At 47.9% G+C, this 20,642-nt stretch overlaps 1 protein-coding gene across 3 annotated transcripts; it reads left to right on the top strand.

Annotated features, from left to right (window-relative positions):
• The first annotated feature begins 1,387 nt into the window (after positions 1-1,387).
• Positions 1,388-19,632, top strand: ARNT (aryl hydrocarbon receptor nuclear translocator). Of its 3 annotated transcripts, XM_010289467.1 has the most exons (22): positions 1,388-1,497; positions 2,765-2,809; positions 4,019-4,063; positions 6,596-6,640; positions 9,150-9,363; positions 9,517-9,730; positions 9,814-9,879; positions 9,991-10,090; positions 10,510-10,575; positions 11,052-11,137; positions 11,586-11,662; positions 11,816-11,950; positions 12,438-12,512; positions 13,317-13,468; positions 15,205-15,315; positions 15,521-15,599; positions 15,995-16,118; positions 16,728-16,827; positions 17,489-17,639; positions 17,873-18,032; positions 18,334-18,485; positions 19,059-19,632. In XM_010289467.1, the coding sequence occupies exons 1-22, from the start codon at positions 1,388-1,390 to the stop codon at positions 19,146-19,148; spliced, it is 2,397 nt and encodes a 798-aa protein (XP_010287769.1). In that variant the 3' UTR covers positions 19,149-19,632. The 3 variants fall into 3 exon arrangements, with proteins under 3 accessions (XP_010287769.1, XP_010287770.1, XP_010287771.1); XM_010289468.1 differs by lacking the exon at positions 9,814-9,879 and having other exon boundaries at positions 19,059-19,148; XM_010289469.1 differs by lacking the exons at positions 6,596-6,640; positions 9,814-9,879 and having other exon boundaries at positions 19,059-19,148.
• The last annotated feature ends 1,010 nt before the right edge of the window (positions 19,633-20,642 follow it).

Below are 20,642 nucleotides of genomic sequence, written 5' to 3'. Positions count from 1 at the left end.
CTCTGGTTCTGGTGCAGATCAGGCTATGTTAATGTAGAAGAACGTGGAACGCAGCTCTCGTGGCAATGCTACGACATGGTTTCAGTTTAAGCCATGCCAAGCGAGCTTTGAACAACTACAAGAGCCTGTTACGTGTCCTCCCGAACAACTGGGATTAGGAAAAAGCCCTGCTTGAGAATCGGAGGAGTAAGGCTCAGTGTCTGCTATCACACACAGCTTCCAAACGTAGCCTCTCAGCTTGTAAGGAATGAGAAATCCCTGCTCGTGTCGGTAAGGGCCGGGAGGTGCTGGTGTCGTGCGTGGGGAGGAGAAGGGGGCATTCACACCGCCCGAACACGGGCAAGGGTTCGGGGCTCGGGGAAGTGGTTCAGTGCGGGTGTGGTGGCGTGGAGAGCCGCGGCTCTTTGCTTTCATTGTGGAAAACAAAACCCATAATGCATAACAGGCTCGGGCCTGCCATCCGCCTCGTGAGTTCTCCACTTAGACCCTTCTTTCTTCCCCATACACCAGAACGGGCTTGTTTTCACATCTCGAAGTAGACTTTTTATTTTCTCAAATGTTATATCTACGTGGAACATCTCGTAGAAGCAGTACTGGGTGGCATGATCTCTGAAGGCCAGCAATTCCACACTTCTTGAGAGTGCTACCTGCCTGTTTTGTCTTTTGGAAAGCATTGATTAGGTTTCCTACTGCTTATGCGACTTCTTTGCTTATAAAACACAAGTTTTTTAGCTCCAAACAAGGCTGCCATTTTGCTTGTTGGAGGTAGTGTCATTTTGGGGAAGAACTGGTGTCCCTCTGCTCTGGGTGTGTGGCCAGTTGCAGAGGAGCATCGGCAGAGACTGGTAATCATGCCTGTGGTGCCCACAGGCCAGTACTGCTGAAGAATAGAAACGCCTGCCTGAAAGATCATGGCTTTCAGGGTGCCTTAAAAGCGTTTTGGTTAATTCTTTGTCTTTTAGATTGGGAAGTAACATTAACGCCATCTCTGGAAGAGAGTTTGTTAGGCAAACTCGCAACTCTTCTCCTCCCCTTCTGCATACTCGTGCAGCTAGCATATGAGAGTGGGTTCGGCCCCCACCCACAATCACGTCAGGCTCCTCCTCTGTCTAAAAAGGAGACCACATCTTTTAGTTTAGTGATCTAAGCTTTGAGCTTATGAAAACAGCATGTGCTCAAAGCTTGAAATGGACCCTTAGTGCAGGCTCTGGAGAGGCAGTAGATGAAAGGACTCGAAACACACATTGCACAAAGTCTATCCACATCAGATGCTGAAATGCAGTCGCTTTTAATGGGAGCTATATGTGGAGAATACTCCACCCGCTGAACTAGAGGGGGATTTGACGTAATACTAGTTTATTTTCTTTTTCCACTCTCCTGCGTAGAAATGGCATCAGATGTTTCCACGCTGGGTGCAGCCATCAGCTCTGGGAACCCCGGACCGGGTGCACAAGCTGGAGGAGCCATCGCTCAGAGAGCCAACAAGAGGCGTTCTGGGTGAGTGTTGGCTTTTTTTGGGGGAGAGGTGTGTGTGTAAAGTGTATTTTTGAGGAAGCATTGCTCTCTTGAAAGAGTGGTCAGCCTTGCAATGAGGAGACGTGACTACGTCTAAGCAAAAAGTTCCTTCAGGTGTGCTGTATCCAGTCCTTTTACTTTGTAGTGCTATGCTTTCTGCCAGTTGTCTGCGTTAAAGCCAGGTTCTGTATTACATGCAAAAAGAGGGGATTAAAAAGTTGAGTTGCACCTCACAGGTGAAGAGGTTGCTCACCAAGGACTGAGAGTGAAACAGGAGTCACTGAAACAGCGAGACAAGCCAGTTTCTGCAAGAGGTAGAGAAACAGAGAACGTGAATGTTGGGGCCTTACTCAAACCTTTGCAACTGTGCCCTCAGAGAGGAGGGGGGAAGCAGCAATGTGCTTGTGGTAGGGTTTTTGTTTGCTAAAAATGTCTTTGCAAATTAAAAGGATATTGAGTGTCTGCTCTTAAATTCCTGTCACAAGACATTTCCTCATAATTTTCAAGATAATTAAAATCTCTCCCTGCCCCCCCAGTCACTCAGACTCTTTCCTTTGCCTCCATTTGCTGCTGTTCCCACTCCCCTACAGCTCCTCCCGTGCTGTCTGCTACTCGTTCCTCGCACTTCATTTACAAACATGTACGCTGCCGTGCTGCATCTACACACCAGTTTTCCACCCTGAAAGGAAGGGCAGTGAAAAGCCTTTCCTCTGTCTTCCCACATAGACTTGTTAGAAATGGGGTTTTTTTGACCCTGTTAGAGCAAACACAGTGACATTGTCTGCTGTTGAACTAAGGGTGCTAACTAGTCTGGGTCACCAGACTGAACTTTAACTCTTTAAGTGTTTTGTTCTCATCTTTTTTTTTTTTTTAAATGCAACCAGCCGAAGTTTTTGAGTTGGGAGTGCTCCATTTGTAGCCCTGTTGATCGGTCCCTTGAGCAGTGAGGAGCAGTTGTGGCAGCCTGCTGGGCTTCAGATCGCTGCTATGAGATCCAGAGCTTTTGGAACAGGAGGCTGTGATGCAGTGGGTGCTCCAAGTGGGCTTTCTCTCTTTTGAACTGTTTCCTTGCTCTGTTTCTGATAGACATGTAAAGGAAAGCCCCCTGCTAAACTTCATGGGTTGTTTCACGTTAGCCCTAAATCTTCCTTTCAAGAATCATCTACATCCCTGTAGGGACAGATGGAAAAGTGACCTGTAAAGGAGAAACTGCTTGGTTAATAATGATCTTCTTGCTTCTGTTTTTCAGGCTTGATTTTGATGATGATGGAGAAGGGAACAGTAAGTTCCTCAGGTGAGGGAGAACGTTGTACCCAGAAGTTTCTGTTGTGTGTCTGTTCATTCTCTCCAGAGCAGGAGCTTGCTGCTCATGTGGCTTTTCCTCTCCAGCTGTGCGGAGGGAAGCGGGAGGGAGTCTGAAGGAGGCAGTGCTCCGCTTCCTTAAACTCTTCCCTTTCTCCTAGTCAGCAGTATTCCTCCATCTTTGCAGCTGATGCCAAAGCAAAGCTGCTGTGCACATGGGGTCTGTGAGTCCGGAGAAGGGTCTGTGGCTGAGAGGGGATCCTGTTACTCCTTTGGATGCAGTCTCCATCTCAAGTCTCCCTGGAAGGCCCCGTAGCGAGATCAGGTCAAGCTGAAGAAGTGAGCCTTGCAAGCCTGGGTTGAGGCGGTGTTGCAGAACTCCATGATGATGTTGCTGTGTTCGATACCAGCATCTTGAAAGGTTAAATAGTTTCCATGAATGCTTCCAGCAATCCGCTGGTTGTTCCAGCGCAGCGCTATAGGAGCCCTGCTGCTGGCCAAGCCGCTGTTGATTTTAGGGAAAAATCTTCTGCCAGATAGATTATCGGCACAACAGTGAGATACTGAGCCTTTGTTAGTGCCTCAGACGCGTATTACTTAATTCTCATCTGTTGTAAGGATGCTTCAATTACAGAGACATCCTTACTCCCGAGGAGTTGGCGAGGCTGCGAGTATCTCCTCTCGTGATCCATATGGAATGCAGAAGAGTTGGAAGATCTCATGTCATTTATCTGTAGTTTCACTACATGGTTTAGGATTGGACAACTCTTAATGGTACTGGAAGTCCACATGTTGCAGTCTTTTAAAGATGACTGCGGAATGGCTTCGAGGTGGTAATGGCCCTGATGAACGTAGGATTTGCCTACTGTGATCCTTTTGATGAGGGTCTTGATTTGGGCTAACTGTATTTTCAAAGTGCAACTGAACTATTTCTCTGTGTGTGACTGTGTGTAGTCACTGTCCTTGATATGAATGTGAGGTGGAAAACATCATCAAGGCGATAAAAATAATTAAATTGTAGTCTCTTAACTAGATAAATGAAGAGTATGGTTCTGGATTGCCTACGCACAGCACAGTTTGCCTTTTTAACATCAGGCCTTTTTTGTGTGATTTATTAAGCCTTGTTCTTCTCTTAGTGTCTCTGGGAAAGAAGTAACTGTAAACAATTTAAGAACTTTTCTTCCTCTCCCCCTTCTCCTAGATGTGATGATGACCCGATGCCAAATGATAAAGAGAGATTTGCCAGGTAAGAATCTGCTGTGATGCAGTTTTGGAAACTTTTGGTGCCAAACCACCTTAATTTAAGAGAGATCCTGTAGCACCCTCCTAACTAGCGGTTAGATTTTATCTCTTTGAAGGAAGGTGCACCAAAGGATCCAGACATTTTCCTTGATGTTTTTTGGACCAGTTTGTTATGAGTGTGATGAAATTACCTTCTTCCCTTTTCAACATTTCTTTCAGCTGTTGCCTTGGACTCTCATTCTTTTCTCCCGCTCGAGAAACTTGCAGAGACACAAGTTTCATGCTTAGTTCAAGTTTTACTTGAACGGAGCTTCCTGGCAAATGTTGTGGCTCATGTGTTTTGGGGGGAAGTTAGGCAGGAGCTTTCTCTATAAATGGGGGATTTCCTAGAGATCGGAGTGTACAGTAACATTATAGGCAATATTTTGGCTCTGACTGTTGATGTCTGAAAGTAGCTCTGTACCATCTAGTACTCAAAGGACGGACCTCATTGTATTTTTACAGCTTTCTGAAGCCCATGGAACTCATTTAAATATTTCATGGGTTTATTTTGTGTTGATGTGTACTGCTTTTGCCAAAGTGAGGTTCTTTTGTGTATGTCCTGAGTGCTGTAAATTCCAGGGTGTCCCCTCAGTGTGAAGGCACATCATGCTGTGTCTTGCTAAGAGATAGAATGAGCAAATACAGAATAATGGCCAAGACACTGTGCTTTGTGGCTTGTATTAAGGAGAGGTCTGACTTCGGGAATTCCAGAAATTGGAGTTAAAATTCAAGTGATTGAGGACATTGGGGAAAGGGCTGCCCAGCATGTTGTGTCAAGGAACTTGAGGGTCAACAGGGCAGATCGCATCGCAGGGGGAGCCAGGGATGATGTTGGGTGCAGGAGCCTTTCCTGTGATTTCACTGAGGTTGTGCACTGAAATTAGTGGTCTAGAAATGCTTTGCAAATGTCTGTTCTGTAATGTTTCAGCCAGAGGTATAAACCTCTATCAGAGTTTCAATGCAGAGAGGCAAAAAAATTGCAAAGCCAAAATTTCAGGTCACAGTCGTGCTGTTACCTGCCAAAGGGCTAGCAGGGACTTCTAAGCTGGGATTCTCCAGCTTTTTAAGTGGTTTGACTTGTTCTAAAGTCAAGCAAATTAGAAATGTATTTGCCAGCCCTCATCAAATAACTTTGTTCCCTAGTGCAAGTCATAAGCTCTGGGAACTTAAGGTATAGCAGACCTTAATAATACATATAAGTGCTAAGATAATGCAAGATGTCAAAAAAGCACATGCCGGAGGCAAACATCGCAGTGCTGAACAGTTTCCTGGCCCTTAAAGTTACAAACTCTACTACCTAACTGTGCAGTGCCATAGCTGGAGAAGGGTCTTGGCTCCCTGTGACCCCTGTTGTGGTGTGGCCTTTGGTCACCCTGGTTAATACACGCGTGGGAGGTGAGGAAGGAATAAACAAAGAAATAAAACAACTGAATGTCCCTTCTGAACTGCTGAGGCCCGGGGCCTCTGCCTCTGGCGGGGCATCAGCAGTACCTCTGCGCTTTAACGCAGAGACTACCGCGTGCAGTTGCCAGCTCGGGCAACAAGGGCAGCGGCAGGAGGTGAAAAGCAGTGACGAAGTCCTCGGGGTTAGCGTGCTGACGCCCTGAAAGCAGCTGTACGAGAAGTGTGGCGCAGCTCCCCTCTGCATCTGTGCCCCTTGGCCTGCCCGTAGCTCACAGATGAGTTTTCCAGGACTGTTCCTCCTGTACTCACTAAATCCACAGCCTGTGTTTTAGATGCTCAGCCTTTGGGAGATTGCATACCTGCCTTACTGGGTGCATGTGGTACCCTCTCCTTTCCTGGCGTTAGCTTTTGGGGGATTGTTTGTTTTCCAAGGTAGCCAAACCTCAAGGAGGGAAGCTTATCATCAGCCTCTGTAAAACAAGGTTTGTAGACTCCTCTCCCCTGAAAACTGAAAGTGCATGCAGGTTGGTGGGGACGTCTGTGTGCCTTTTTGTAGATGATGCGCATAACATCTCTGCTATTTGTCGTGTAGCCATCTCGACTGTGTTGTCCTGAATGGTGTTTATGTAGCAGCCTTATGAAAATGTGTGGTGTTAGTTGTGAATCTTACGCTGTTTGTCAATTTGGGGGCTTTAATCTGCTTTTCTGATTTGTTAATACTATCAAAGAGGCTATTGATTTTTTTTTTCTTTAAAGAAAGAGTAGTTTAATGTGACTGGGACCCTAATTCCTAGTTCTGCCATTAACCTTCTAATCTTGCGCAGAGTAATCTGCACCTTGGTTATAGGTAAAACAGAGCTACCCCTTGCCTGTTTTACAGTCTTGGGAAGCGTCCTAAAACTTCTGAACAACATAGATAGCAGGCACCCGTTTAATGTGTAATGTTGCAAACTAATGACTGCTTTGTTTTATGGAGTTGCTCCTCTGCAAAACAGACGTGTCTGTAGGCTGGGTTTCCTAGTACATCTTCCCATTTTTCATTTCTTTAAACTTTTTCCATTTTAGCTTAGATCGCTGATTTTATTTTTAGGTCTGATGATGAACAGAGTTCAGCGGATAAGGAGAGACTTGCCAGGTAGGAGAATGGAGATTTCAAGCATGGACAAGCAGAGTATTTCCTTTCCTTAATGTTTCTCTAGGCATCCCTTCTCTTTTTTTCCCCCCTCCTTCCCTCATCTGCTGCAGTAGAGGACTTGAAACTGAACAGACTTCTGGAAATCACTGTGTGATTGGAACTAGGAGGGGAAAGGCGTTTAGTCCCCTTGTGAGAATGACTTTGGGGAATACACAAAAGGATTTGTTTGCCAAAGACCGCAGGGTAGAGCGTGGTCGGGCCATTGCTTTCACTGAGTACTGTAGCTTTGCTAACCTGTGCTAAATGCAGTTTCTCCTGGGCTGGATCAAGGTGCCCAATGGCCTGTTCTCACCTTGGTAAGGTTTTGTCACAGAAATGCTGTTGTACTATCAAAGCAGATAATAAAAAGCGTGCTAGGTCAGGCTTTTTCTACCCCTTAAAAACTTCCAGAAAAGGTCGTGTCCTGCGCATTATGGCAGTTCAGGCTTACTGAAAACAGGATTATTTTTTTTGCCCCCAAGTTCCTATTTGTAATTAATGAGGGACTGTGGCTGAAATGGCTGAAGCAGTCATCTTGAATGATGATAATACATCATACAGAATACAGAAATGTACCCTGAGAATGTGTGCGCACAGCGGCAGCTGGCTGAGGTGGTATGTTGTCAGGACCGCATTTCTCCAGCAGAAAAACACCAACTCGAAATGTACCCTTCGCTATTTTCAGCTGCAAAATAAAAATTGCTTAAATCCTTGTCAAGGCTTCTGTTGCTTGCCACCCACAGCTCGTTACTGCTGCAGAGCTGAGGCTTGGTAATTCGTGAAGAATGGCTTGTTTTGTGGCTTGCCGCCTCACAGACTTAACTCTGTAACTCCTTAGGACTCTTCTGCCCTAGACTTGTTCTTAATGCACAGGACTGAAAAGACTGTCTTGGGTGCTGAGACTGCCACAGTCCTGGTTGGTTTATGGCCTGCTGGCTGGTTTTAAAACAAAAAAAAACCCCAGACACAGCCTTTCCCAACTGTGATGTTGCATAGCTTAAATATTTGAGGAGATAAGGAGACCCTAGAGGTGGGGCCTGTGAATACAGCAAACAGCCGTGCTTTTCGGGGATTTCTCCTTCAGTGAAGGTAGTGACCCTTTCCTCCCTCCCCAGTAGTCAGTTGTTGCTGTCGTGCAAGAGCCTGTAGTAAAGAATATTTGGCAGTGGTGCAAGTAAAATATCTGGTGGCTTCCCAGTAGCTTTTGTAGTGAAGGTGGCTTCATTTTCACACTTGAGCATGTGAGTTTGGAGAAACGAAATTAAAGGTGAGTGTGATAATTGAAGCACTTCTTTTTTTGAGTATCAGTTTCTTGCAGCGAGGAGCAAGGGTGTTGAATGATTGCACACACCTGGTAGTGATGACGGCTCCATTTTTGTATTTATCCTCTTTAATTCACTTGCCTGTCTGTGCTCCTTCCAACACTTTCATCTCATTTCATTTCCCACCATGTGCTTCCTTGCATCTGATCCATCCTTCTCTATAGGAAACCAAGCATTTAAGTTCTGTTTTGAAAAACCCACCTTAACAACCCAGTTAAACTACATATGCCGGAGAAAAAGAACCAAGTCTAAACAAGTTATGATCTCATCTCTGGGGGCTTACGGGGACTGCGCCCTGTGAGCAGACTTGCAAAAGGCCTGTGGAGAACCTCTTTAAGGACTGCAAGTGGGCAGCATTTGTCGTGGTGCCTCTTTAGAAGTCTGTGCGCACCACCCAGGTGTGTGCCTGGTAGGTGGTTTGCCCACGCAGGCCTTGTTCTGTACAGAAATCGGGTGTATATCTGCCTTAAAGCTTTCCCTCCTGCCATGATACTGTAAAAGGCTGTCGATGTAACTTAGAAGTATCTTCATAAAAGCACTGCAAGGTGAGACTCATCTGTTGTAATTTAGGTGCCCAAGTCTTAGCTGCAGCCCTGGCCACCTTGTATGGTTATTGGAGACGCATGGGTGTCTGCGAGGTGCCGGTGGTGGGGATTGATTCATCCTTGGTCAAACAGTGGGTGGGATGAGTCTTTGCAGTCCATCTGCACCAGTGCTCTTTAAAAGCAAATTTCCTCAGTAAAGCGAGGTGAAGCCCACCTTCAGAGCAGAGGCCCTAGTAAAGGAAGAAATCCTTCGGCTTGCTGCAGCGTTCAGGAATTGATGGGGAAGCTTCTTTCTCTGCTAAAATGGCTTAGCCTAGCTCGTTTCCTTCACCAGATACCAGGGAACCGATGTGATTTAAAGCAAGGTTCTTGTCCGCAGCAAAGAAGGTCCAACTGTAGACTGTCCTCCTTGCACTTGTTCCTGCGTTCCTTTGTGCACGCCCAGCATGTGAGGCGCTTGCAGTCCTTCTAACTCCTGATGACCCTGATGCATCTCTGTGTTTTGCACTCGGGCCTTGTGGAAGTGTGGACATGGGGAAATGGCTGAGGCTTCTGGCCCGTTGGTAACTTCATCTTCCTCCTCTCCTCCCTGGCCTTTTGCAGGGAAAATCACAGCGAGATTGAACGTAGGCGGAGGAACAAGATGACTGCCTACATCACAGAGCTGTCAGATATGGTGCCCACCTGCAGTGCCCTGGCCCGCAAGCCAGACAAGCTCACCATCTTGCGCATGGCTGTCTCTCACATGAAGTCCCTGCGTGGCACAGGCAATACCTCCACTGACGGCACCTACAAACCCTCCTTTCTCACTGACCAGGTCTTGGCTTGATGCTGCTTTGTGGGAGATACTGCAGCCGTGGGGGGGAATTAAATTGGTGTGTCGGGGGGAGATAGGCACCAGGGTGGGTTTAGAGGGCTTTCCCTGCTCGGCTCTGGAGTTAAGAGCGTGTCTGTCTGTCTGTGAATGCAGGAACTCAAACACTTGATCCTGGAGGCGGCCGACGGCTTTCTCTTCATAGTGTCGTGTGAGACTGGGAGGGTGGTGTATGTCTCCGACTCTGTGACTCCTGTCCTGAACCAGCCCCAGTCCGAATGGTTCGGCAGCACCCTGTATGACCAGGTGCACCCCGATGACGTGGGCAAGCTGAGGGAGCAGCTCTCCACATCGGAGAACGCACTGACAGGTAAAGCAGCCTGGGAAGGCATTGGTGGGGGCGGGCAGCGTGAAAGCCTGCAGAGGACTTGGATTAAAACCTTCCCTTTGTAGAAGGAACCAAACCCTGGTGCCTTTCTAACAAGGATCCTGCAGCCCCCCCTGAGAATGCATCTAAAGGTACCATTGGTGACACTTGTGTCTTGCTAGTTTCCTAATACGTTACCTGGTGCCTGTGTTGGTGAGAGGACTCGCATTGCAGCAGCATCTTGTTTTTTCTTCTTTTTTTAGGTCGCATCCTAGATTTGAAGACAGGGACTGTCAAGAAGGAAGGCCAGCAGTCCATGAGGATGTGTATGGGTTCACGAAGATCGTTCATCTGCCGAATGAGGTAATGGAGAGATTCCCTGGGGAAATCTCATTTGAGCCTGAAGCTGAACTTGCTCCCCGGCCCCTTCATCCTTTTTTCCCCAGCTCTTTTTACTCATTCTGATGTAGACGTGATATAACATGGCTGAGCTTTCCACACAGAACTGAGAGTCAAGTTCTTGAGATTTTTTTTGCCCTATGCTAAGATAGCTCTCAGGGCTGTTGTGGTAGAAGGTCCAGTTTCAAGTAACAATTTGTTTTGACCCCATGTGTCACCTCCCTTGAAGTCCGTAGGGTGAGGGCTTTTCACTTGTGTGATGGAGATTCAAAGGTTCATCCCTGTTTATAGAGTGCTTCCTGTTAGTCAAGATCGTGACATTCTTTTGATGTCGACCAAGAAAGATAAAAGTCTTTCCCCTTGCATTTCTAATTCTGGTACAGGTGTGGCAACAGCTCGGTGGATCCAGTCTCTGTAAATCGTCTCAGCTTTATGAGGAATCGCTGCAGGTAAATGATACAAGAGTTATGGGCAAGCACACTGCGTTGCTAGGAGCAAAAGGAGCTACAGCTCTGTCGTCAGAGTGGTGGGGACACACTGTGGTGAGTGTGTGTAGGGTAGACCGGTACAGCTCATAGAGTTTAGATAGAGCTGCGGGTAGAAGAACGAAAGTATGAGGAGGATAATCCTGGGAAAGATTAATCTTTCTTTATTCCAAAATTGGATTTGAAGTCAATTTAACACCACATGTTCTTTACACTGTTGTTGGGCTCTGGTGTATGTTGTCCCTTTTTAATTTGAAATTGAGATAGATTCCAACCTATTGTGTTCTCGGACCTCTTGCATTTATATTAAGTCTTTGTTCCTTTTTTTTTTCCACCCTGAAGATGTTCTGTGGAAGCTTTTTAAAAATACAAGTAGAAACCTTGCCTCGCCTTACCCCAGTTCAATATATGGCACAATCAGACTGTTTCTCTCTCCCAAGGAACGGCTTAGGTGCAGCAAAAGATGGCGAACCTCACTACGTTGTGGTGCACTGCACAGGCTACATAAAAGCCTGGCCCCCCGCAGGTAATGACTTAGCTGAACTGTTCAGTTGTGGCTGTTTCTTAAGAGCGTACAGGCTGAAGTTGTCCGTTCTCTGAACTGAACATGCCAGCAAATGCTTTCCAAATGTATCTTAACGCCTTTTTTCTTAATTTAGGATTGAACTAATTTTTGCAGATGCTCTGTCAGAGATCTGGGTCTCTGAACAGTAGGGATACAGTAGAGGATGAAAACAGTATTACACTGTCTGATATGCTAGCTTGTGCTGAAAGTCACAGAGATCTTTAACCCTTCTGGCAAAAACAGCGACGGGGAGGCAATTTAACTTACCAAATTCCTTCATGGGAAAGGATACGGACTTACATCTCCCCACTCTGTTTTGTACTGAAGTCAGAACGGCATGTCTTTTTCCTCTGAAATTAGCAATTTTTCCTATATTAACCTTGCTGGAATTTTTTGGCTCTCCTCTCAGGTGTTTCACTACCCGATGATGACCCGGATGCTGGCCAGGGCAGCACGTTTTGCCTCGTGGCTATTGGCAGGCTCCAGGTGAGTCATTGCGTTGTCCTAAAAATCCACAGAGGTAAACTGTTCTGTCTGAAGATGTTCCCTGATTGTCACAAATCTGACTGCAGGGCTGGCTGGCCAGGAGAAAGCAGCTCTCACAAGATTCGATAATCCTGTACCTATGTTGCCTTGCAGGTCACTAGCTCACCCAACTGCACAGACATGAACAATGTTTGTCAGCCAACAGAGTTCATCTCCCGACACAACACCGAAGGCATTTTCACCTTCATAGATCACCGCTGTGTGGCTACAGTTGGCTACCAGCCACAGGTGAGAAAACGGAAGGAGCTTTCTAAGAAAAAACTGCTGTTCAAGCTTACTTCTCCCTCCTCCCTCTCTTGTACCTCATGGCTCTGCTTGTCTAACAGATAAAAGGCAGATAAAAGATATCTTGTCTGATAAAACGATGCCCAGGGCCTAAACCAGACATGCGTGTCTTCACCACCAGTTGCTTTTTCATGTGCTTTAATAAGTACTTTGATCATGGGAAGGGTGGGTGGCTCTGGATTATGTCTAATGTCAATTAAGGTCATTTTTGCCTTCATTTGAGTTAGAGATCAAATGTTGGTCAACCGTTGTTGTGCTTCTCTCTAACATACAGCACACCAGTTCCCGTACTTGGTTTCTGTAACCGTGATTTGGTGGGGGGGAGCAGTAACTACCTGTCCAAAGTGGAATTAATGAGGCAAACCTGAAAGAGGGAGTCTGCCTGCCAGATGAACTGACTTGATCTCTCTCCCAATTCCTTCAAAATTAGGAACTTCTGGGGAAAGACATTGTGGATTTCTGCCACCCAGAAGACCAACAGCTTTTGCGGGACAGCTTTCAGCAGGTAAAACACTTCAGCTACCACTTTGCATGCGTTGTGGTATTCAGATTGGAATCTGTCTTGGTGCTCGCAAAGCAATGAAATTAATTGGAAAAGCAAGAGAAGAATAAACCTTAGATATTTCTCCTTTGCCCAATGGCAAACAGTTACAGATATAGTCACATAACTGTAAATGTGCAAAACAAAACAGAAGCATCTGATGTCTAACTCTTGAATTCATCCTCTGGCTGCTAGTCCAGTCTGCTTTTAGGGCCAGAGACGTGGCTACAAAGTGCCTACTTGAATGCCATGCTTCTGTGGCTGAAACACTGGTTCATCTCTAGGGCCCAGCCCAGTGCTGCAGAACTCGAAATGGATGTGGTTTGCTTGCCCTGTTGTCGTTACTCTTATTTCTGAGGGCGTTGGACTTGTGGCAGGGCAGGTAAGACTGCCCCTGTGCTTTCATGACTCCAAAAAGTAGCTGCTCATATCCATTTGTGCAAATAGTTGGAATCAGAAGCAACAGCATGTGCTTCATTTGCTGGAGGCTTTTTCATACATCTCACCAGTGCAAAGAGATAAGAAAAGTGAAAGCTAAAAAGGGGGTATTAGGTTGTTGCCCCCCCGAATGTCATTCAGGAATCAAGATAGCATAAAGGAATAGTAGCAGTGCCATTTAGTTGGGGAAAACCAAGATATATGGTCTTGCAGGCTTTGAGGCAAAGGGCCATCACAAGGTTTTACTGGGGGGTGGCTTATGCTCAGAAGCAGGTTGCTCTTCAACACCTTCTCTTATCAGGTACTACTGATGGCATTACGTTTTTTTAGGTGGTGAAGTTAAAAGGCCAGGTTCTGTCAGTCATGTTCCGATTCCGATCCAAAAACCGGGAATGGCTCTGGATGAGAACCAGCTCCTTTACCTTCCAGAACCCCTACTCGGATGAAATTGAGTACATCATCTGTACCAACACCAACGTCAAGTATGTACATGGAAATGACTTGCCAACCACCAGTGATAGCACACGAACCTGATGGGATCTTGTCCCAGAATAACCAGCAACACAGAACTGTGGGAGCTTTGGCCTCTCCCCCTCACCGAGCTTCCCACCAATTTGCATAGGCCCTGGTGAAATTACTAAGTCCCGTGAGCGCTCTTTTCCTGGGCCGTGGCAGGCATTAGAGGACTATGAAGTGCAAGAAATTTAATTCCTTTAGCTGTCTCGGTTGTATGGCTTAGCAAGCTGCCAAAGTTCAGCTCCAGCAGTGCCTTTTTTAACTCTGGTTACTGGAGCAAGTCTCCTGCCTGTGTGTTTGCATTCAGAGCTAATATTAGTGAAATCTGCCTTTGAACGTAACTCTTGGACTCCTCTGACAGTCCAGGGGGGCAGCTGGTCCAGAAAGTGGCTTTTCATGTGAGCAAGACTGTCTGCAGCTGATGGTGGAAAGTAAACGCTTTTTTTTTCTCCACTGCTGTAGTTTTGTTCTTGGATTCAGAAGTGAGCTCCGGTGGGGAGACTGCTTTCATTGCTGCTCTCTTTTCTCTCTTGACTGTTCTAGTGAGTTTGGTGCATCTCTTTTTGGAGTGATCAGAGCTGCTCTCTCTTCTCATAAGTGAGCTCCAAGCCCCTTACAGAAGAGCAGCAACTGAAATACAAAAAAAAGTGCCTGTATGAGATTCATAAGTGCAGACTTGATGGGTGCCACAAATGGAGTCTCTCCAGCCAGGCAAACAGAAAGCTAGATTACTTGTGGGCAAGTGAAAAGCCAGGATTTTTTTGTGATGAGGTGAGGTCCTAGAGTGGAGGTAGCACTTCTTCCCTTCCTGCAGCTGGCAAGCTGATGCTTTCTGGTGAGACAAATCATTAAGAGTTGAGCAGTGACTAACGCCTCTGGCTTTAAAGAGGTGCGGTGTGAGTGCAGGGCTGAAATCTGATGCAGATCTGATACAGGCCTTAACTCCTGTCCCGGTGTTAGAGATATCTCTTTGAACTCATTCATTCCACACGCATCCATTCTCACATCCATACTACGCCTTCTAAAAGCACTGCATAAATTCAGACCAGAGAAGCAGCAATACATGTCTGATTGTGTTTGAGGTGCATTTTATCTATGTGCATCTTTGCTAGGTTATCTGTACTGTTTCATCTTCGAGATCAGTTACTACTGAAGCAGCAGCTTGCAAAAGAACTGTCGAGAAAACGCTGGATTTTTATTCCTTTCTTGTGGGAGTTAAACATTAACTGACTTCTGACAGTTAACAGAAGAGCATAAAGAACTCCACCAACATCTTGGGCTTAAAACCTAAAACTGCTGGTGGTCTCTGCAGGCTCCAGCTCTGGAGTGTCTGGCATAGAGCTGAATGGAAAACCTTGGGGGTGTTTAGGCTCCTACAACCTTTGCTTGTGCTTTAAGGATGATGCAGACCTGGCCGTGCTTCTGGTGTAGGTTTTTAATTGCTCCCCTGCTCTGTGACTGAGTGGGAGGGGGCAGAGCCCTTTGGCTCATAGCAGTTAGCATTATATTACATGACACCCCCCGCTTTCAGAGACCACAGAAACAGAGTGGAAGGATCCTTCACTTGAACAGGTTTTGCAAAAGCAAAGGTTCCAGTCTTGTCCGAGACAGGCGCGCTTTCCTGCACGCAGTAGCCAGCTGTTTGCTTTCGTTTGGTATTTTTAAAATTCTTTTTTTTTTTCTTTCTTTCTTTGCTTTAAAGGAACTCGAGCCAGGAGTCTCGGCCTGCCCTGTCAAACTCAATGCAGAGGCCCCAGCTCGGGCAGAGTGTCAGCCTTCCCCTGGAGATGGGCACGGCACAGCTGCCCTCAAGGTCAGGAGGTGCTCAGCTCCTTTTACCATGCCTCTCTTGCTGGTTCTTCCCTCCTGTCAAATAGCTGTCCTACCCAAACTTTCCTCTCTGCAGCAGTGAACTCCTCTGGGCTAATGAATCACTGGTGTAACCACAGAGTATCTGTTCCCTTGGCAATCGTTTTTAGCAGCCGGTGTTCTCCTGTTACAGACACTTTCTATTTTAGGCAGCAGCAGCCGCCACAACAGACAGAGCTGGAAGTGGTCCCAGGAAGAGAGAGCCTGTCTGGTTACGACCACTCACAGGTAAATCAACAGGAGTTTCGGTTACTCCTTGTATTTGTTGTCCTACGTTATTTGAATTACCTTTTGCTGGGGCTTTAAAGGTGGCCACACAAGATTGACTTGAGGCTGCTGCCAGTTCGGAGAGGAAGGTGCTCTGGCTTGGGTTTTGCTGAAATCTGCTTGCTTGATTTTGATCTGCCCCTGTGGCATCTTCCCCACTATGCCCATGCCGATGCCGCCAGTCCTAAGTGTCACACTGTCCTGCTAAAATACACAGGAGTCCAGGGAGCAGCCTGGCCTCTTGCGTGCGAGGTCTTTGCCTGCAAAGCCCTCGGCTGTTCTCCCTGCTGGCTGCGAGACCGTTGGCTTCCTTTGTGCTGGAGGTACTAAGAGCTCACGTCTATACCTGCTCCCAGGTTCCCGTTCAGCCTGTGGCTGCTGCTGGCCCAGAGCACAGCAAGCCCTTGGAGAAGACGGAGAGCCTTTTTAATCAGGAGCGGGACCCAAGGTTCAGCGAAATCTACAGCAGTATCAATACAGGTAAGGAGTGCTGGGCTGTGAGCCGTGGCCAGGGGCACATCACATCTTTGTCCGATTTTGGCTTCAATCCGAGTGCTCTTTGCTCTTTCCTAAGTCACTCAGAGCAGTTCTGGGCGCAGAGGCTCAGCATGACTCTGTTGTGGCAGCCCAGGTCTTGCAGAATAGCGCTCATTTTTGATGCTGGGGGGATAATTCGTGTCTATGCTGATGTGCTCTTGTGGCAGTGAATTGTCCTGCAGCCAACATTTTTTCTGGAGAGGTGTGGGGAGGGAGTGGGTGATAAGGTGTCTCTTGCTCTGTGTGTTACTGCCTCCTGCTTGTCCCCAGAGAGCAGTTCTCTGTTCCTAGGCTGGGCACAGAATGTCGTGGATGCTCAAACCCCAGAGGACCTTAATGCGAAATTTATTAGAAAATGGAGAGGAAATCAGATTAAACAGGCTTTTATAAAGCCATTTGGAGTCTGTGTCTGGATAAGGAACAGTCATGTTTGATGCTTTGGCTCAAAAGAGTCTTCCTTCATATGGGCATGCCTCTTGCAACTGGTTCTCTGTCCCTGCTCCTGCTGCTGAGACTTTCTCAGCCCTAATGTGAATCATCCTCTCTCCACAGACCAGAACAAAGCCATTCCTGCCAGCACAGTGCCTGCCAACCAGCCCCTCTTTACACAGGGAAACACTTTCACCCCATCGCGACCTGCCGAGAACTTCAGGTGAGGCTTCCTGTGCTGTGCTTTGAGTGGCCTCATGCTAATTTTATCTTTTCCTGCAGTGGTTCCTGTTCTGTGTTTGTGTCCTTCTGCAACAGCAGAGTGTTCCCAGCGTCTCTCTACACGGCAGTGATTGTCCATAAATGTGTTCCTGTATAGCGTGCGCAGAAAATAGAAGGGGAAACCCATTCAGGCATGGGTTTCTTGGAGTGGGGTTTCTTTGAGGAGAGGGGCTCCTACACCCCTGCTCTCCTGCCTGGTGCTGCTTTGCTGCTGGTCGGAGGTGCAGGAGCTTTGAGGCTGTGCAAAGTCAGCACGGCCCCTCTTCTGCTGTGCCAGTCCTCACCTTCACCTCCCCAGCTACTGCCTTGATTCCCTCATATCCCTCTGCTCTGTTGCTCGTCTGCGGGATAGCTGTGCCTCTTGGACATGCGTAGACTGGAGCCCAAGAACTGAGCTGAGTGCGAGTAACCTTTCCCACAAACCCAGCAGCTCCTGCCAGTTGTGTCAACAGCAGGGCAGCATGATGGGCACTGGCATGTGAGCAGTTACCCGCGTTTCTGGGCTCATTTCTCCCCACTAGTAACTTGCGTGGGTGCTGTTTGTGCCTCTTTGTCCTGTTAGTGGTACCCAGTGTCCTAAGAGTGCCTCTTCTGTCTTCCAGGAGCAGCAGCATGGTACCTCCTGTGAACATTATTCAGCAGCAGCCCTCCTCAGCGGGCCGGATCTTAGCCCAGATTTCACGCCACTCCAACCCAGCTCAGGTCAGCGGAACCAACTGGGCTCCAGGGACGCGGCCAGCGTTCACACCCCAGGTAGCAAAGCCTGAACCCTCGGCGCAGGCCCCGAGTCCCTGCTGCCTTTACAGACCCTTCTTGCTGTCACAAATCAACCTGCTTTAACTCTCCAGCTGAGCGATGGAGCAATGCCCTGCGCCCGTCTGCTTTCTCCTTTGGGGCCAGTCCAGCAAGTTCTCACCCTGGTTAAGACGAGGTTCAGAATAAACGCATCTTCTCTTCTTCCTCTCCTGCTTCTTGCTCTCTTACAGCAAGTGGCATCCCAGACGGTGAAGACTCGTCCCCCTTCATTCAGCATGGGGACTTTCCAGGGCACCCCGTCCTCCTTCAGCCCTATGACAGCGCCTGGCTCTACGGCTTCCCCTACCGGGGCTGCTTACCCGAACCTTGCCAGCCGTGGCACGGGCTTCAGTGAGTATGGCTTGGGCTGCTGGGGAGGTTGGTGGGGCGGCAAGGAAATCCCCGGGAGGAAAGCCGGGAGTCAGTCGGGTGTAGCCTTGGCATGATATGCTCTCCAGTATTTTTTTGTGTGTGTTGGGAATGCCCAAACGCAGGAGCACAGCGAAATCCATGCTTTGGCTAATGCTGCCCTTATCACCTTTAACCACCATCCCTGCCTGAGGCTCCAGAGCAGATGAATTTTGAACCATTTTAAGGCTGACTGGGAGGAAACAAACCCCAGATGTTTCCTGACTTGTTCTCTCTTGAACAGCCACGGAGGCAGCGCAGACCCCTGCCCCATTCCAGACGCGGGCAGCCGAAGGTGTGGGGATGTGGCCGCAGTGGCAAGGACAGCACCACGGCCCGGCGTCCGGGGAGCAACACGTGCAGCAGCCGCAGCCAAGCCAGCCTGAGGTCTTCTCAGTAAGATGGTGCTTTTTTAACCTCCCGAGAGAGGACTGGTGTGGGCCAGTCTTGTGGGGACAGAAGGCCTTTGCTTCCCAAGTGTGGGCAGCTGGCTGAAGTGCCGAGAGCTTGTCCCTCCAGTTTGTAATACCTGGAGAGGTCTCCAGCTTGTGAGTAAGCTGATGGAGCTGAAACTGGAGGGGAGAGGGCAGAGAGGCCTCCACAGTACTGGCTTTGTGTCTTGGTCTGCTGAAGGATCAGTGTGAAACTGCCAGCTCTGCAGTTGAATTAACCCTTCTAGCTCTAATCAAATACAATAACAAAAAAACCCCAAACACTCCACCCGATCCCATGAAGTGCAAGAGAGCTCTTGAGAGGTCATATTCTTCCTGTGGGTTGCTGCCCCTCTTTTCAGTCCCTGCTCAGGACTTCATTTGCTGCGCTCCTGCAGCCTTGGACCCAAACCCTGTGTGCCTTGGCAGGGAGGGGACTGTCTGGGTGTGCAGTACCTGCTCTGGCAAACTCCTCCGTCACTGAATTACCAGCGTGGGTTCTAGTCCAGATAATAACTCTCTCCTTGTATCCTCGCAGGACATGCTGACGATGCTGGGAGACCAAGGACCCAACTACAACAGCGAGGAGTTCCCAGAGTTGAATATATTCCCTTCTTTTTCAGAATAAAATAAGCTCTAGGGGAAGCAAATCATAGCTATACATAATATCCACGTGTAAAGGAAAACACCTAAGTCTTTTTCAAAGACTGCTGAACTTTCTAAACACTTCCTACCTTCTGGAGGCGAAACTCTGCCCGACAGCCTGGAGGATGGACGGCCATGCAGGAGGAGGGTGTTGTGCTTTCGGGCACCTCCTCTGTGCGGTGCTGGCAGTGGGGGACTGTTCGCCCGGAGGCTTCAGGACTCGAGTGCTGCGACAGAAGCTGCACTCATTGACCGAAGGCCCCGTGTTTCCGGAGCCGCTGCCGGCGGTTTTCGTTCTGCACGCCGGGTTGGTCGGAGGGATTCCTGTCTGGATTACAGACAGCCCCTCCAAACTCATAAGGTGGCTTTTACTGTTTTTATTTCAATCTATACCATGACTTTTTTTTCTATAAAACACAAAGTATTGTAACTTTTTAAATATTGGAAGAAACTCTTCCAAGCGTTAACCCTGTATAACGCAGTTGTGGAGGATGCTTGTGTAAGAATCCTTGTCGTAAGCCGGCTGTCTCCTTGGAGGAAGCTTGGCTATCTTTGGAGGGTTGTTGACTGCGTCCCCAGTCTGGGGTGCTTTATTTGGAGATTCCCATGTTGGCAGGCACGTTGGTGTTTGCTCGGATGCCGTCTCTCTTCGTGAACTGTGCAATGAATGTGGGCCTCTGTAGTCGGTGCCACCTATAAAATCCCTCGGGGCCCCGTCGTTCGTGTGAATGACGGGATAGTTACGAGCCATAAAAATATTATCTATGTAGCTTTGTTCTCGATGCATCAGTTTTGCAGCTGATGGTTTCTGTGCTGCCATGAACCAATGTTTCAACAGGCTTTTTGTCAGCTTGTGGGGTGGAAAAAAACTGCTCTGCGCTGTCCACGTAATTTTACCGCATCTAGATTGAGTTCCTTGCCTTTGTTTTGGAGCCGGGCGTCTGGTTCCCCGCACAGAGGCCCTGGATTTGTTCGGGGGCTTGCTGAGGAGTTGCATTTTTCACTACATGCTCTGAATGGCAGTATTTGCTTTTACGCTCACAGTCTCCTTAAAGAAAAATTAATGCCATGTGATGACCCTGTTGCCAAATCACAAAATGGAGGAGAGCAGGGGAAGATGGGGAACAGAATAATGTTTTTTATATATATGTTTTTGTTTTTGTTTTTTTTTTATTTTAAACCTTGACTTTGAATCTTCTGGCTTCTTCAGTGGAAAAAACTTGTGGCAGATCTTGCTCTCCTCAGGGTGTGTGGGGGCTGGAAGAACAGTTTGATTCCCCCTGTGATGGCAAAGCCTTGCTTTAATTTCAACAGGAGAATTTGTTCATTGCAGTTTGACTTGGAAGGAAACTTGGCACCGCTGCAACGGGGGAAGCATACGAAGCTTTCCTGGAAGCCTGGTTTTGTTTTGGAGGAGATCTGGGCATTTCTCCCTCCTCCCCGCGTCTTGGTGGGGCTGCTTGAGACCCCCGGGCTG

Source organism: Phaethon lepturus, unplaced genomic scaffold, assembly GCF_000687285.1.
Source record: "Phaethon lepturus isolate BGI_N335 unplaced genomic scaffold, ASM68728v1 scaffold11106, whole genome shotgun sequence".
Lineage (NCBI taxonomy): Eukaryota > Metazoa > Chordata > Aves > Phaethontiformes > Phaethontidae > Phaethon > Phaethon lepturus.
The sequence above is the reverse complement of the archived record's forward strand: the minus strand, read 5'-3'. Positions and strand labels throughout refer to the sequence as shown.

Excerpts from the sequence above, each read along its gene's own strand:
- ARNT (XM_010289467.1), top strand. The coding sequence starts at position 1,388 with ATGGCATCAGATGTTTCCACGCTGGGTGCAGCCATCAGCTCTGGGAAC. Across the intron at positions 4,064-6,595 it reads GATAAAGAGAGATTTGCCAG|GTCTGATGATGAACAGAGTT; the intron begins GTAAGAATCTGC and ends TTTTATTTTTAG. Across the intron at positions 9,731-9,813 it reads ATCGGAGAACGCACTGACAG|AAGGAACCAAACCCTGGTGC; the intron begins GTAAAGCAGCCT and ends TTCCCTTTGTAG.